Here is a 17490-nt window from a genome sequence, read left to right as displayed (position 1 = left end):
TTGTAGCAACTCCCTCCTCCTGCTCTGTCAAAAACACTTCTCGCAGCCCCCGCGGCTTGTCCAGAATGATGCGGATGCCTAATCACTGTTGTCCCTTTCTTTTTGCAGTTCTTTCGCCGGTTGCCGCAGGTTGTTTTGCAGCTAGATTAAAACCCTGGTGCTTGGGTAAGAGCCCACAGTCCTGTGCCTCAAGGCCAGAATATATGCACCAGCCACTGGCAGCCCTTTAGCTTCCCTGGACTTCTTTACATGAACACCGGCCTTCTCGCCGCTGGGTTCCACAAAGAGGAAATGGCTTTTCCTCTGTGGTCTGTCACAGCCAATCATTGTTTACCGTCTAAAATGTCTGTACAACCATCTCCATTTCCCCATCAATGTATTTCCTGTTGACTTCTCAGCTCATATTTGGTTGTTCAGGATGTTGGCCTCTGATATTAGACAGTATAGAAAGATCCCAGCGCTCACAATCATTGATTTCATTGTAAGATGACAGATGAACATTATTTTGGTTTGTTCTGAATCAGATTTTTAGTCAAAAAGTTAAGTTATGGATTTGATCTATACAATCCATAACTATACTGTTCATCCTGCTCATACCACTGTTTATTTCTAACAGTAGCATTAGATAATCTATTTTATGATGCACCCACATCTATATATTAGTGTGTTCATAATGCTCTGTCCATATTGTTTATACTACTGTATAATCATACTGTCAGTTATGAACTTTACTGCTGCTTTTGCACTTCTGGTTGGATGCAAAGCTGCACTTCATTGTGTTAGTACTTGTATCCTATGCAATGACAATAAAGTTTGGTCTAATCTAAGAGTCTATTGCAATGCTAGTAGTCATGTGAAGCTGTCAACAAGACCCCTGTTAGGCATAGTTGTGCTCTTCGCTGAATTCCAAAAATGATTAAATGATTTAGTCAAGTCACATGTTTACATATTTCACAAGATAAATGAAACTTTGACCAACTGGTGGAGCTTCTTTTATGACAAGCTGTCTCTAAACACAAAGACATACACTGGCACGAGATGAAATTTAAAGGGAATGCCACAGTCCACAGGATTCATCAAGTTGCATGTAGGTGCATTATAAAAGTTACTGCAATCTCGTGGAGGAGACATTTCGGTCTACCCCAAACTAGTGGACTTACTGCCCGACATACGGGTGTTGCCACAGACCGAACCTAAAGTGAACACTACACTCTTCACGCTCCTTTATTGCGTTACTTTTGAGGACATGCCCTCAAAGTCAGTCTGCAAACTTACTAGTGCAAGGACAGAGGAGGTAGTGAGATAAGTGTTCAATAGAGAAGGGGTGGTCAGGCAGAGAAAGGCAGACAAATAGACAGGGGAGAAATGAGAAAGTGTAATTCTTGCCAGGCACAATTTATCCTACCGTACTTGACAGCCACCAACCATAAGTCACCAAATAATCACTCTCAATAATTCAGAGGGATCTCTCGTGTCCTCCCTTCCCCTCCGCCTGCCCTTGTAACGCTTTCCCATGACATGAGGTCAAACCGCATGCCCACTGACATTTTAAGCTCACCGTGAGTGCAGTTTGACCAGACAGCGTTTAACTTGACTGACTGTATTGCTGCAGTGCATGACAACAGGTTAGAGGGAGGGCTGGAGGAGAAAAGCAGGATGTGTCGCTCATTCCTCCAAGTGTTTCTTAGCAATCCTGCATCCCACCGTCTCCACTAATAGGCTATCACAACTGGCATCTCCATGGGAACATCCTACCGTGTATCACTAATACACAATTCACTGCTGCTTCCTTACATTCCAATAACATCATATTCACCGCAAAGACACTGACAGGAAGCTGCTTTTATTTTTTTCCTGTGTCTTGGGTTGCCACATGTGCAGCGTTGCCTGCGAATTCAAATTCTGAAAAAGATGTCACAGATATAGAGGTGAACGTCGAGCATTTGTGACTCGTGAAATGTGCGGAATACAAGAAGTGGGGGATAATTGAGCGAAGGATACGAAGGACTCGAAATGACTGAGAGAAAATGTGAGGAAGATAAATGTATAATTTCTCCAGCAGCATGTGTTTTGGTTGGGATAACTGGACAGTCCATTCATCCTCGTCATGTTGCTGTCAGAGCCCCGCTGCAGACGAGTGATGACCACCCTTGTCAGACCAAGCGCTGTCGGTCTCCCTTTGAATGATAGAAATGTAGAATGTGTCTGTGCGGAAGGACGGATCAATTTCTTTCACACTGTCCTCTACGTCTCTGTTCTTTTCCTCTGCCATACCTTGAAAATCACTGTAATCTCTCCTGCTCTGAAATAGAAGATTTGGGTGTTGTTTTTTTTGTGTCTTTTTTCCCCCCCTTCGTCTCTATCTGAATCCTAATCCACACCTATGCATCGTTAAGGTTTTCTCTCTGACATCTGTCCCCGCTGTGTGTCACTTCTCGACCTTTTCTCTGTGTGTGCGTCCATCAACTCTTTTGTCTGTGACTGCTGGCTTGGGTGATCATGTGTGCGGCGTGTGTTTATTTCGCAGCGCAGCACAGGAGGGGATTGCCTCCGACTTGGGGATGCTCTGAAAATGTCATTGTTTGGTTGTGCTCTGCTTTATGACACAGTTTATACAACGCCAATGATTTCTCTTCCCCAAGCGTGGCCTTCTGCTTTGTCTGCCTGGAATCATGAACGGTAAATAAGTGGTAATGGGAGTGAATGGGAGGGGAAGTCAGCCAACGTCTTTCTGTCATCACTTTAGAAGGTTGCGACCCTAAAGCACGGTGGCACAGAGCTGCTAAATTATTCAGGCTGTGTCTCAAGCCCCGATCTCTGGAGAAGACAGGCCTGTGATTGCTGTGAGCGGACTGACTGACATTTGCACATGAAAATCGCCTCTGTTTCCCCCCAAACAGCGGTCTTGCTCAAAGAAAACAGTAGAGGGACCCTGGTTCTGTGGCTGAGGGTGGTGGAGGGTAGCGCTGAGGAGTGGAGGGTTGGTTGGTGATAGTGTAATTAGAAGAACACTGCTGCACCGCCGTGGAAACGTTGGCCGTTTTAGATCTGCTGCAGCGAGCAATCACACAGATTTTTGCATAGTTGGGGGAAACAAGCTAGGAGAAAACTTCTGCTGTGTGATTAAACTGCAGTTCAGGGTAAATGGATATCCTTAAAGTGTCAATATAATGAGCATAAACGTAGCCTGAAAATTAGAGTGGCAGAGCAAGACCTCAGGGACTAGCTGACTCATAAATCATCTTTCTTAGTAGGGTCAAGGGCCATTTGAATGAGACATGAGCAGAAATGTGATTTTAGCTATGGGGATATTTTCTCACCAATAATGCAATAACATATTGCACTTATCCCAGCATACATATTGATTAAATGCCATCATTTGTGAACATAGAAATTCCAGATGGCTTGGATTAATGCTAAAAAGAATCAATGTGCTCCAAAAGGCCATTGCATGCTATCTCAGTGAATGTTTGAACATCCCCATAATGATGCATTAGGCCCTACAAGCTCTGGACGTGTTGCAAGGCCAGAGACGTGCATCATAACGGTGCTGTAATTGCAAATTGAAGTTTGTTTTATTGTAATTTATTACAATCTTGGGTGGATTGCGAACGAAACAGTCCACACAATCCAAGCAGTTAACTGTTATTTGGCCAATTAAAGCCGGAGAACATTTGATGAATCAGACTCCTTCCAGAGTGCAGTTAAAGTGAGTGGGAGAGTGTATGTGTGTGTGAGGAGAGCGAGAACATCCCTCTGTATGCTGGACCATGTCTCTGAGCTGAAGCTGGTGCTGAGGGTGGGAGGAGGTGGAGGTGGAGAGGTGCAGGGGATAACTGGCCCTGCTGGGAGGGAGGAGGTGAGCGAAACCCGACGAGAGGGAGGGAAAGAGAAAGGGAGAAGGAGAGGGTGGAGCATCGGACAGATGACAAATTGTGATTAATAAATGTGGTTCAGGACGGCAGTGTGGAGGGTTGTTATTAATAGAGAGAATTAGAGTGGCTGTGCAACTCAATCTGCACACTGTCACTCTGCATCAGGCCCCATAATCAGAGCCTAATGAAACAGCACAGCACCAGGATGTAGACACATCCACACCCATGTGCTCCACTTCCAAGTCTGCACTTACGGTACAGTAAACACACATGCTCAGGTAGGCGAGGGAGCAAATGATGCATTTCTTATCACACAATGTGGTATATGAACCTGTGAACCTAAATAAACAAATGTCGTTTTCTGCTTTGAATTATCTTGCTAACAATGTGACATATTTTCTCTGCGGCAAGACGTCCATTACTTTTCTCTCTGCACCCTGAATCATCCCACAGTAGCCTTTATCAAGAGTCAAGTCAAATACATGCATCACACAGTATGTATACCAGTGACTAAATGGAGCAGTGTGAATATCTTTCTACATCTCTTTTCCTTCTCTGTTTCAGACTTGTCCCAAACCACCTTTCATATCCCCAATGACCTCTAAATTGATTTACAAGAGCGTAGTCTACATGGCAAAGAATGGGAGTTTGATAGCTGGTTTCCTGGTATGTGAAAACGTGAACAGTGGTCCTCCTGGGAGTGGTGGTCCTCCGTCAGCTCAGCAGCTCTTGGGGACGATATGTCTTCATCCAGGTCAGGCTTGGTGCTCGGTATGTGTTGGTCTCACCGTGTGAATTGTCTGATAGTGCAGCTTTCCACACACAAAACACGTCTCGTACAGTAAACCTGTATACGATGTGTGGCATATATCACTGAGACAGCTGAGCTAGTTCCACTGATTACTAATCAGCTTGCAAGAAAGATTTGGTTTGTTTAACTTTATTTAAATAATGCTGCGGATGGCTGAACGGAAGAATTAGTATGTCTGTAAGAAACGGTGCAGACAAAATATAACATGAGTAATGTGGCCGTAAATAAGTTCCTGCTCCTCTCTTATTTGTTTACACAGAACAGAGAATAAAAAAGCCAGAGCTTGAATTGTGCAGGCGTGTGCACAAAAGACTGAGATTTATTCTTGGTGTGTTATAATATATAAAATTAATTATTAAACAGACTAATAACTCAAAAAGCTCAGTAGAGATTCTCCTATGGCTGTTCTGCTACTGGTGACAGTGGAGTCTATGTTAGTCAGAACAAGTGACACAGCAATGCAATTGCACCGCATGAAAAGAAGACACATTTCATCAACATCATGCATAATATTGAAATTTCAGGTGAGTGCGAATACTAAGGGGAACAAATCAAGAAGAGAATAGGGAGAGCGGGAGACAGACAGCAGAGAGACACGCGCATATTTCAATATTAATCACCTCAGTAATATTTTAACAGGCTTTAAAAATCCAATCCTGAGCATATTGCCTCTGACTGTTGGCAATGATTATCTGCCCCATGCTGCTTAGGACCTCTGAGCACTGTTCTAGCGGGCCAGCCTGACTGACCTGAAAACTGGGAGTGACACAGCATTAAACTCCTCCCAACGCCGCTCAGCTACACCAACACCAGTGGAAATACCACAGGCAATTGCTCCCCAAACCTTGAGAGCCCTCCACCTCAATTTCCCAGCAAATCCAATCCATCCTTGGAAAACCACCTTAAAACTAGCGATTATCCGCCTTTCCATGTCTGCTGGGATCAGGTCGGATGTTCCCTACATTACCAGACAGTGGTCATCATATCTGAGGAGGGAGAGGTCAAAGGGAGCCATCAATACTGTATGTCGACCTATTCCCCTCGCTGCCACCGCTTCGGCCATTAAACTTTAAACTCGGCGATTGTGCCTGTCAGACAGGTGACTCAAGACTCCAAGGAAATGATGATATGAACTAAAAATCCTCCCAAGATGCTTCTGCAATGAAATGTGATCATTGGTGAAGGCGGTGTGGTAGAATCCTTGCAAATGCTGGTACAAGAATGCAAAACATTCCACATGTAATGGTGTAAAAGATCTTTTTCTGTGCATTCCTGGATGGGTCTACGTGCATGCGTGCGTGTATACACCAGAGTTCAGGCATTGTATGTTCTTGTGTAACATTTTAGATACAAGAAAAAGAGCAGCACAATGTCTGGGGCAGGATGTCTCACTAATGAGGCTTTATAGCTGTGGGATGCGAGTCACACATACAGGCAATGGTCTGGGGAACATTTAGTGTCTCCTCTCCATTCCTCACGCATCACGCCGAGGCAGCTTTTACTTAGTCACCATCCTTTGTCCTCCCTTGCCCGGCACACAGAAGATGAAAACATCTGCCTTCGTTCTGCAGCACTTTATCAAACATTTTTGCTTGCAAAGAGTTTGCCTCTAACAACAAGTGAATGTCAGACTAACAAGATACAGATGGGGAGCATCAGTGCAGTCAGGTCTGCATCTGTATCAGTACACAGTGAAGTCAATGCACCTTAATGATTATGTCAACAACAACACATAACTAATTTAAAAGGGAAAGCAACAAATCAGATCAGGAATAAATAAGATGTGGAGTTAAATAAATTACCGTTTTGGCAATGGTGTATATAGAGGAGCATATATGCCTGCATAACAGAGACAGAAAGAGAGGGAGGGAGGGAGAAAGGGAGAGAGAGAGAGAGAAATCTAACAGGTGAAGACGAGGACAGCCTATGGACCAAACGCTGCGAAAAGCGATACAGTGAACAGATAAACTGGAGAGGAGCGTCAGACTGTCGTGCGCTCCGCTTTTTTGGAATTGCGTCAAAAAAAGTGTTCAAGCAGGTGTTTTTCTGGGCTTCATTTCCTTTACAAGTTATCGGCTTTTAGACTTCATTTTCTACCTGGAGAGAGAAGAGGGGATTACGCTGTGATTAAAGAAACTCGCACCACTTTCCTGGCATCTCCTGCGCGCCCGTCGGCTCTCCAGCTCTCCATTTGGCGCTCCAGCGTTCCGAAGTCCTTCAGTCATTGTGGTGGGACGCGGAGAAGACTGGTGCTCACAAGACTTTATTCCCCATAAATATTTCTGGATTATAAAGAGAAAGAGGTGAGTTTCTGCTTGGATTTTTTGTTTTGATTTTTATTCAGCAAATTTAATTCACATATAATTGATGTCATTTATATCAACTATAGAAAATATATATAGTTTTCTTATTTCTAAAATATAGTATTGTTATCATTTATTTTTAAAAAGTTAATAATTTTGTATCACCTGAGGAGTCTTTATAAATAGCTGATTTAATGCAATTAATGATTTAACAATTCAGTGCAGTTAAATTATAAGCATGTATGTGGTAAATAAGGACAAGTTAATTATTGAGTGCTTTTGCTCTTTTTACTGTCCTTTCCAGATCCAGGCATATCAGACAAGGACTCTGTCAAAAGCACACCCAAGTTGACAAATTTTTTTGTGGTTTTCTGGAAAAAAAAAAGAGAGAGCGAGAGACCCTTTTGGACAGATAAAAGTCGGGGTCATAAGATGATTGGGTCAGAAAAAGATTTGTGATGGACTCTTTTTTAACTTACAGCCATGGCATTAAGTGATACATCCACATGAAGTGAAACCCTGTGGTTTGTAGGGGGGGCTTGAAAGAAGATTTATCTTTGAAAAAAACTGTAAATTATACTTCATCCAACACAACAAACAATACCTCCACACCCTCCTCACTGAGCTGAATTTGGCACCAGCTCTCACTTCAGCATACTTTTAATAAGCTCTGCTTTCACAATAACCGCCTCGGTGCCAGTTATGGTTTCTGTTTGATGCTGAAAATTGAACAGAACTGCAGGACGACAGGAGGAGTCAGAAAAAGGCCAACCAGACTTGATCAATTAAATTATGTTTTTTGTGTCACCACAAACCTGAGACAGCTCAGATTTTTCAGATTTTTTTGGAAAATTGTGGTGTGTGAAGCTTTTATCTTTGAACCCATATAGGTTTTTTTTAAATATCTTGTTTTGGGCCACCAAAACATTTTTATAATTTCCCTTGGATCTTGTCTTCTGGTGTTTCCTTCCTGGCTGTCTGCCATTTTGTCTTCTCTCTTATACTTGACCCAGTGATACACTGCCCCCCCACTCCTCTCAATATCTTTCTTCAACTTTTCACACCGTACTGGTTCTCTAAGAGGCTTCATCCTGGCCGGCACTATTCCAGCAAAGGGGGAAGAGGACTTCCTGACGCTGGCCGCCTCGCGGTTCAGCCGCAGGAAACGTGTCATTGGAGCTGCTGTAGGTGTGGCAATGGTTCTTATTCTGTTGGTGGCCATTCCCCTGCTGGTCCACACAACCAAAGGAGGGAACAGCAGAAACACAGGGAGCCATTATGAAATGCTTGGAAGCTGCAGGATGGTATGTGATCCCTATGCTACATCTCAGCCAGGCCAGGAGCTGACAGCTGTGTCTCCACCTCCGCAGGATTATTCTGGAAAGAAGATCAAATCTGGGCTTCGAGGACCTCCAGGGATCCCTGGCCCTCCAGGAGCACGTGGACCACCTGGAGAGCCAGGCAAACCAGGGCCACAGGGGCCCCCAGGCCCAGGCCCTGGTGGCTATTCTCCCTCAGTCTACACTCCCAAAATTGCCTTTTATGCAGGGCTACGCAAGCAACACGAGGGCAGTGAAATACTGAAGTTTGATGATGTGGTGACCAATGTAGGTAACTACTATGAGCCCAGCACCGGCAAGTTCACCTGCCCTCTGCCTGGCATCTATTTCTTCACCTACCACGTCCTAATGAGAGGTGGTGACGGGACGAGCATGTGGGCTGACCTGAAGAAGAATGGACTGGTTAGTACATGCGTGTCTGTGTGTCTGTCTGAATATGTGCATGCATGAAGGCGTGTGTGCAATAAGGTGTATATAAAATGATTCGTACGTACACAGATTCCTTTCACAGTTGACCATCCTGTTTTACCATTGACTCACATTCACCTCTGCAACATTGAGCTCTTCAGATTCAGAGCACATTCCACTTAGCAAGTGGCAACATGACAGCCAAAGAATGAAACTGCAATCTTTCTCCTCATTAAGGGAAATTCTTGCTATAGAGTCTAAACTTGCAGCTGCAGATATTTGCATTCCCACATGTACTGTGGCTAAATGACAAGTGGCAGAATACAGCCGCTGCCGCCAAAAGGAACAGTCTAATTAGTAAGTATCATACACAGAGCTTGATTATCGCCTAAACAGAAGTGCAAAAGAGCACAGGAGAAATGTCTGTCAGTATGTGGACCAGTCAGTTTACACCTTTGCTAAATAAATAATGAATGTAAAATTGACAGTCCACTCATCCACTCCCTCATTCCCCAGACACTAATTAAAGACAGAGGGGCTGATGGGGGGGAGAGGAGAGGAGAGGTGGGATAAATCACAGGGATTTCATCAGAGGGCTCCAAATTCAGGAAACATTCTTCAAGTTGCTTTTTACATTCATTCATTCATCAAGGACTCTAAATGCAAATGCCCTCCGCTCAGACCTCACTCTCCAGACATGCAGCGCGCCGAGGGCTGGTCAGACACTAATGCAGGCTCACGCATACAATATAGTTTATCACCACAGTAGTAATGAAATAGCCTCATATAGACTTGCTTTCTTTTTTCAAAATGTGTAACTAAATGTTTAAAATAATTCCTCATTTACCATTGTTTGATTGTATATGCATGAGACCACAAAGGTGAATATGTGTTTAAGGCTGCTTGCCTAATGTCCTATATTGTCATTCCAGTCATTTTAGCCTGCTAAATAATTTATACATCTTAGATTAGATCCCCTGAACACCCGCTATACTTTCCTCTCCTAACCCCTTCCCAGCTTGTTCATTGATTCTCCATTAATTATCTTTTCACTCAACTCAATTATTTAACCTCACCAAGGTCCATCTGACACCCGTCAGGTGGCCTCTTTAAATAGTTCTGTTAAATAGAGCGCTCACCTAACAGGAATCTACCCAAACAGTGCCACTGCTAGATGAAAATGGAGTGTAAATGGAATTCTGCAGAATGCCTGATCATGTTTGGAGTTACTGAAGCCCCGAGGCAGGCAGGTACGCAGCCTGAGGCCAGTCAGTGGATGGGGTTTACTAAATGGACACTGTGTTCGACAGGTTGCATTGCGGACCATAGATTCAAACAACCTGTTTTACTATAGCCGTAGGTGCTGAAGCTTTATTGGATATTTTGTCCGCCTGCTTCTTTTTTTCTTTTTTATACCCCCTAAAAAGGACTGCCGTAACCACAAATTTGCCTCTTTCCCTTTCCCCGTGTTTTTGCAACTTTTATACCTTCAGCGATGAGGTAATTTGTAACCTGTTGTCTGTTCGGCAGCCAGTCCAACAGACTCAGCTCAGACACATTCAACGAGAATGAATGAAACACAAGAGACTCGACATGACAGGGACATGCTGAGATGTCCAGCTGAAGACGCAGAAAGCGAGAGCAAAACAAGACAAGTGAGTTGATGGAAGATCAGGGGTGGAGCAGAGGAAGATAGATGACTTAATGGAGGTGTGGAGACAGTGGGCTGGTAGACGAGGCATCTGGGAGGCTGGCGGTGAAGGCCAGGATGAGATCAGGCATGATGACCAATGGACACCCACGCAACACGTCTCGGCTTGACAAGTGATCAAGGTCGGCTAGAGAAAGAGAAAAAACTGTTTTTGCAAACTCTGTTTATGCACCGGTTGAACAAGTGCAGACGCTCATTAGAGGCAATTTCAACTCGACAAAGACATTAATTCTGGATGACAAAAGATTTCCTCTGGCAGGGCTGAACACACACCTACACCTTTATCTGCTTGTTGGACAGTGACTTGTGTCATGTGACGTGTGATGCGATGCCCAGATCTCAGGAGGATGTGCTGACTGTGGCAAGGCTTCCACGAGATTCCTATAGATCCAATACCTATTACCTTCACTAAATCCCCACCCTGTAAATCCTACCTGCTCACACCTCAATCTAACTTCAACAAATCATTGCAGCATGACATCGCTTCAGAGCCAGGGGATTTGTGATTGAAGCGGGTCACACTTCAGCTGCTTCCATGTTTGTAATTGACATAGAGTTACATTCCAACACATGATCTGGAGGTCTGATCAGTGCTGTTACGCCATACAGCGGATTAATCACCACGAGTGCTGTTTTCACAGAGACAAGACACAAATCTGATTACGAAGATTGGAAAGATGATGGATCCATATTGTATCATTATGATGCTTAATGATTCAATATTGATTTAGCTTTACTCATAATAAAAAATTACAAATGCCTTTCTCATGGCTGCCATTGCTATTATAAATATCTTTAATCATTCTGTTTCTAATTCACTGTCAAGAATATATGAGTTGTATGCTACTTAATATTCCAAACTGGAAGCAAATGTTATGAAGACAGTCTATGCTAATGCTGGCATGCTGTGAAGGCTGGTAATACGTCATGCATACCTTCTCAACAGAACATCTCCCCTTCTCCTCATTAACTAGCATGCGAAGTGTTCACCCACTCATTTACATTTCTATAATGCTACACTGTATATCTATATTAAATATTCCTGATGCTACGTAGGCAAATAGATACTTTCTCAGCTCCCATTTAATCTCTCCCTTGTTTTTTCACCTGTCACGGTCTCTTTTAATAGCTCAGAGAAAGGTCAAGTTATCTCACACAGTGGTGTTAAAATGTCATCACTTGCTGTAATGACCAGTACCTGTATTAACTTCTCCAGTAAGGAGACACAGATATGCTACAGGTGAAATATAATTAGCCTCAGAGAGGCAAAGCGGTAGACACACGGCAGAATTTTGTTCCGAGAAGACAAGACAAATGTTGTCTCTTTAGGTAATGGGAGATCTAAATAAGATATGATTGTGTGCCTCTGATGAAACAATAATTAAGATAAGTGTTTCCCATCTGTGTTGTGCACAGGTGCCACAGAACACAGACTATAATACTGAATGGCAGGTAATAGCAATCTAAGGCACGGTTCAATGCTTAAGTGGCTTGTCGCCATGTAATCCCTGGGCTCCCTGAGGAGAGGGAAAACCTATTCAATAAATATTCTATTTCCACAACATCGCCCTCCCCACCCCTCCACAACCCTCCTGCCATGTGCTGGAGTCCCTTAGGTAAGTTTAACAGCTACTTTTCTATTGTCTCCGCTCTAAGAGGTCAGTATATCACAGTGAATGAATCCTGTCAGTTTTATTACCAGTGGAGCAAAGCACCACAGATAAAAACAAGACTTCATATACCCCCACATCTCCCCGGCCTCACAAAATAGCCTCGCTTGATCAGTCTGTTACTCTAGGCCCCCCTTCCTCAACTCTCCGGCCCTTTTCACCCCGCCTCCCGCTTCATTTTGTCTATCCTTGTCCATTTTTTGCGCAGCCGCTCCGCCTGTATAGAAAATGACAGCGCAGCTGCTCCTCACACCACGAGCCCATCTCCTCCTTCCTCCTCCTTGTGGCCCTCTGCTCCCAGGCGTGTTTACTGGAGGCCCTATAATGAAAGGGCTAGGCGGAGGCAGAGACAGCCACAGGCAAGCCCTGAGGGGCCCCTGCCTCACGGCTCACAACCCTTCCAACTCCAGGATCAGCGCTGTATGCCGCCTGGTTCACATGGATCAGTCTGTGTCCTCCAGCCGTATCCATCTCCTCTGTCGGCTTCCTGTCCTAATCCCACCACGACTCCCTCATGCCTCTCTGTCTGCTATCTGCATTAATGGATGGCTCGCATTATTCCTTCAAACACGGGAACACCACTGGAAGCCCTAATTCATATATCATATATTGTGAAAGTGACATATACTGAGCGATTTATATTATTCTATTGTTCAGAATTAAACAGCACTTCCATTAAAGCCATTCAAATCTGAGAGGGGCTGAAGGGAGAAAGATCTGCCTCCATCTCCCTCCACCTCCCTCCACAGCACGGTTTGGCCAAAATAATGAGCAGGATGGCATATGCCTGATGTCGATAGGAAGTCACAACAACAGCATCACTGTCAGAAGCAGCCAAACATGCAAATGTGATATTGGCTGTCACTACACATGTCAAGCAGAACAATATAACCTTTATAGATGACAATATGTTGTTGTTGTTGTTGTTGTTTGAGAGATGGTCTTATAAAGACCTAAGAAAGGCTAGAAATTGCCCAGTGATTAATTACGGTATACTAATTGGGCAGTCTGGGTCAAACAAATGTCCCCAAATGGAAAATAAAAATGGAACATTCCGATTTTATAACAAAATAAAAACAGATTTTTACATATGAAATATATATTTCAAGAGCGTGAAATTTGCACACAAGTAGCAAAGCTGCAATTGCTGTCAAATGATGATCAAAAAGTAGGAAAAAGGTGTATTTTCTTCAGTTTATACTGCTCTGAGGAACAAAGAAAAGCATAGATTAAATTATAAGGGATAATCAGATAGTTTTTCAGTGAGCCTTATGATAATAGGACATAGTATTTGCATGGAATTTGCAGTAAAATGGTTATTAGAGATGTTTAAGATTAGACTACATTAGTGTTAGAGGTCAGTTCACATATTACAGCAGCAGACTAACTACTTAAATACCATTAAAAATAATGAAGAAGATAAAATGAGCAGTTACATGTACATTGGAATACTTTGCCATAAGCAAATCACTCATAAATAGCTTAAAGTGCACTCTTTTCCTACATTAAAATGAGAAAAACTGAATAGAACTGTAATCGCGAGGCTTCCAGGATTATCTAAACTTACAAATGCCCCTGTGGATTGCAGAATCCGAAATGTAAAGAAACAAGACTGTTGTAGTAGTGTAACAATAGCTGTGATCAGTTTTACTGAGTGGTTGTTGAGCTGTGAACCCCACGAGATTGATTTCTCTGCTCCCTCAATCAGTCTGGTTTAGAGTGGACAGGGACGTGGTTAGCCACTGATCACCAGCATGCTGCATGTTTCACTGTCCTGCATCTTATTTAAGGACACCTACGGATGCTGTTCGTGCAATGAAACACAACTCCGGGGTTGATAGATGGTGAAAAGGCTGTTCAGACAAGGGCAAAATGGATTGGTGCAGAGGGAAAAGAGCATATTTTTTTAGTTACAGTAATTCAGGCTCTGCTAGTCAGCGATTGACTGTTTTCAAATTGATGCGTGCTCATTGGGGAGAAAGAGGCCCCGGTGATGGGAATGACATGATGGTAGTTGAGTTGCAGATCATATTCTGTGGCTGTCATGCAGACGTGCGTGGCTCGTCTGGCTGCTGACATAGATTGAGTGCTCATATCGTAGATGGACACTGAGCCAGACACAAGGCCACTGATGGCTGACATATGTCTTATGATTGGAGCGGCTACACCAGAATTATTGATACGTCCTACTTATGAGATTTTTTTTAAAAGAATGCTACTGTTTGTGGATTTCTAAGGAGACATTTGAGACACTTTAATAACATTCAAACTAGAATCTAAAAGGGTTGCATGTTATTTCAGATTGTGAGATTTAAACAAGGTATTTTCATCAGGCTTCTGACACGTACAAGCAAGTTTAACCCTTGTGTCGTCCTGCGGGTCAAACTGACCCGTTCTAAAGTTTGAAAATGTGGGGAAAACAGCGAAACTTATGACGTCTACATTTTCGACATTTTTTGGGAAATATTTGACAATTTTTTGGTGGAAAAATAGAAATGTTAAAAATGTTTCTTAAGAACACTGACAAAAAAAATCAATCAAAATCCTGTGAAATTCGCAGGATTTTGGTTGATTTTCTTTTGTCAGTGTTCTTAAGAAAACATTAGAAATTTTACTGATATGAATGTAATCACTTTAGATATTTTTTCACAAATTTTTTGAGGATGATTTTTACTCATTTTTTAAAAATATTTACAAGAATTTTATTGGCAAATTTAGGGGATTTTTTAAAATAAATTTTTAAGGGACTTTTTTTAAGGAATTGTTGGAATTTTCTTCCTGAAGCTTTTGCAAATTTTCAGAACTTTACTGATTTTTTATTTTTTTTTGGCTGCATTTTTGGATTCTTCTCAGACAAGGAAACAGTATTTTTTGGTGCCTGTAAATGAGGACAATAGGAGAGTTAAAACATGAAATGATGCAATGATATGTGCTTGATATGACAGACTAAAGGTACAGTCACAGGTGGTGAAATCCAGTTTTCTGTACAACAGTATTTCAGTCTTGGCATGTGTATTTATGTCCACACTGAGTAAACCCAATTAAATGTGTTAACAAACAAGTAAAGATCCACTGCTGCTGGGTCAATAAGACCAAACTCACACACAGCATGCAAATGTGAAACTGTCTAGCTTAGGCATAGTCACTCAATATCATGCATATTGAGCTGGCCCAGCATCATAAGCAACAGGTCAATAGCTGATGTGGATAGTGATGGTGTTTCTCGGCTGAGTCTGTTTCCCCACAGACAACCTGTTGTCCCCGGTGATTCTGCTTATCTCCACGACCCAATCAGGTCTCCATCCCCCCGTGTTTTGCTCTGAGTCCCATCCACAACTGATCAATAAGAGACAGAGTGGCTGTGTTCACCTCTGGGGTCGCGGGTCACTTTCCCATTCATCTTTTAAACCAGCATCACTGTGGAGGTGATGTCACACTCCTCGGTGTCTCATCTGAGAGGCTGTAATACCAGATTCTGACCCACCCTGAAAAAAAAAAAAAAGAAAGAAATGTGCTAAAGTCAGAGAATGACAATTTGCTTTTGTTTTGTTGTAAAGAGCTGCTCACCAAGTGTTTGCGCAGTTTCGTCCATCTTCTAATTGTCAACATGTCTGTCCTCTGTCGGTGACAGGTAAGAGCGAGCGCCATCGCTCAGGACGCTGATCAGAATTACGACTACGCCTCCAACAGTGTGATCCTGCATTTGGATGTAGGCGATGAGGTGTGCGTGCAGCTGGACGGAGGGAAGGTCCACGGAGGAAACACAAACAAGTACAGCACCTTCTCCGGCTTCCTCATCTACCCAGACTGAACCTCATCCTCACTCGTGGAGAGAGAAGTGGTCAGAAAAACACCAACACGCATACACAGAAACACACCTACACCGACATGTATGTATGCAGATTAACGCACACACACAGACATGCAGTGCTCACACAAATATATGCACACACATGCATGCAAGCAAGCACACACATGCACATACCTGCATACAGACATCGTGAGATCACAGTAGACTACAAAAGGATCGAGTGAAAATCAGAGATAAGTGGAATGAAGTGAAAACTGTGTGATATTGAGCCAACCATCATGAGCAACTGCCTTCATTGGCACCCTGTGTGTGCAAATATGAATTTCAGAATATGTATAGTATCAGTGCACATAACAACTCCACATTGTGGCTCTGAAATATCTACGGTATTATGATGTGTTCTATATTAACTGACATTATGAGAAATAGAATATTAAAAAATACCACCATAACTCTGATCTTTTTATTGCAATAATGGTGTCGAGGGTGCCATTAATTAAGATTACAAAGCGGAGACAAATGCACACTTAATGTATTCCAGTATTTACATTTCTGCTCTCCATTCTGGTGACCTCTGATCAAATGGCCTGCATATATTTTGCAACTTGTCATTGTAAAATATTTTTTTCCCTCTCTGCTTCAAAGTGAATTACGCCAACTGAAATGAATTAAATCCCTGTTGTGATTCACCCTGCACTGGCACGGTGCTGATTAAAATACGGTCATTTGAATAGACAGATGTTTGACTGTCCTCTCCTGTTTTCATCCTGGCACAGAACGTCACTTGGCAAGATAAAAGAAAACGTGCGAACAATGCAAGGCAACATATCACAATGCATTTCATGGATGGAACTCGTGTGTAATGAAGTTTTAATTGCCAAGTGCATTATTGACAATATTTTGTGTGTGTGTGTGTGTGTGTGTGTGTGTGTGTGTGTGTGTGTGTGTGTGAGCGCATGTGTGTGCGTGTTTTGAGTGGAATACACTGTAAGATACTGGGGCAGTGAAAAAGGGACAGGTTCAGTGTTTTACCTACACTAAATGTTGTGCAATGCATTACAAAACATGTGACTAGAATTACACTGCCATATCTGGTTAGTACTTTATTTTTGAGAGATTCTGTCAAAAGTATCATTATGTGTGAACACAGTGATTTCGGGACGGGCAATCTGGTATAATGAAAAGGTTGAGTATACAATTGCTATTAAAATATCTATACCTACCTTGTGTGTGGTCTTGCATGTTGTTTTGGCCTGGTGAAGGTCAGGGACGTTCAACAGTCAGAAACACACGCAGACCCTCGTTCAGTTACATTTGATGGGACCACTTGGACAGGCTTCGGAGAATTGGATATATGACGCGGCTACGTGGAGTTACAGCTGAGATCGAAGCAACAGGGGCTGACCACAGCCGCTGCCTGCTACAGAATGGATTTCCAATATGTCTTAAGACTCTGTCTAAGACACAAACATTAATACAGCTACATTGACCTCAGCTTATAATACACCCAGGCTCCACAAAATCCAGGCAATGTATACATTTTAAATGTAACAATATAGTG

General features: G+C 42.8%; 1 protein-coding gene across 1 annotated transcript; it reads left to right on the top strand.

The window, feature by feature from the left end:
- Positions 1-6572: 6572 nt before the first annotated feature.
- On the top strand, positions 6573-17152 carry c1ql4a (complement component 1, q subcomponent-like 4). The gene is made up of 3 exons (XM_022199265.2): positions 6573-6989; positions 7294-8731; positions 15750-17152. Exons 2-3 carry the CDS (start codon positions 8186-8188, stop codon positions 15927-15929), a joined length of 726 nt encoding a protein of 241 aa, XP_022054957.1. The 5' UTR covers positions 6573-6989; positions 7294-8185; the 3' UTR covers positions 15930-17152.
- The last annotated feature ends 338 nt before the right edge of the window (positions 17153-17490 follow it).

Source organism: Acanthochromis polyacanthus, chromosome 6 (assembly GCF_021347895.1).
Source record: "Acanthochromis polyacanthus isolate Apoly-LR-REF ecotype Palm Island chromosome 6, KAUST_Apoly_ChrSc, whole genome shotgun sequence".
Classification (NCBI taxonomy): Eukaryota; Metazoa; Chordata; class Actinopteri; family Pomacentridae; genus Acanthochromis; species Acanthochromis polyacanthus.
This window is presented reverse-complemented; position numbering and strand designations above follow the sequence as displayed.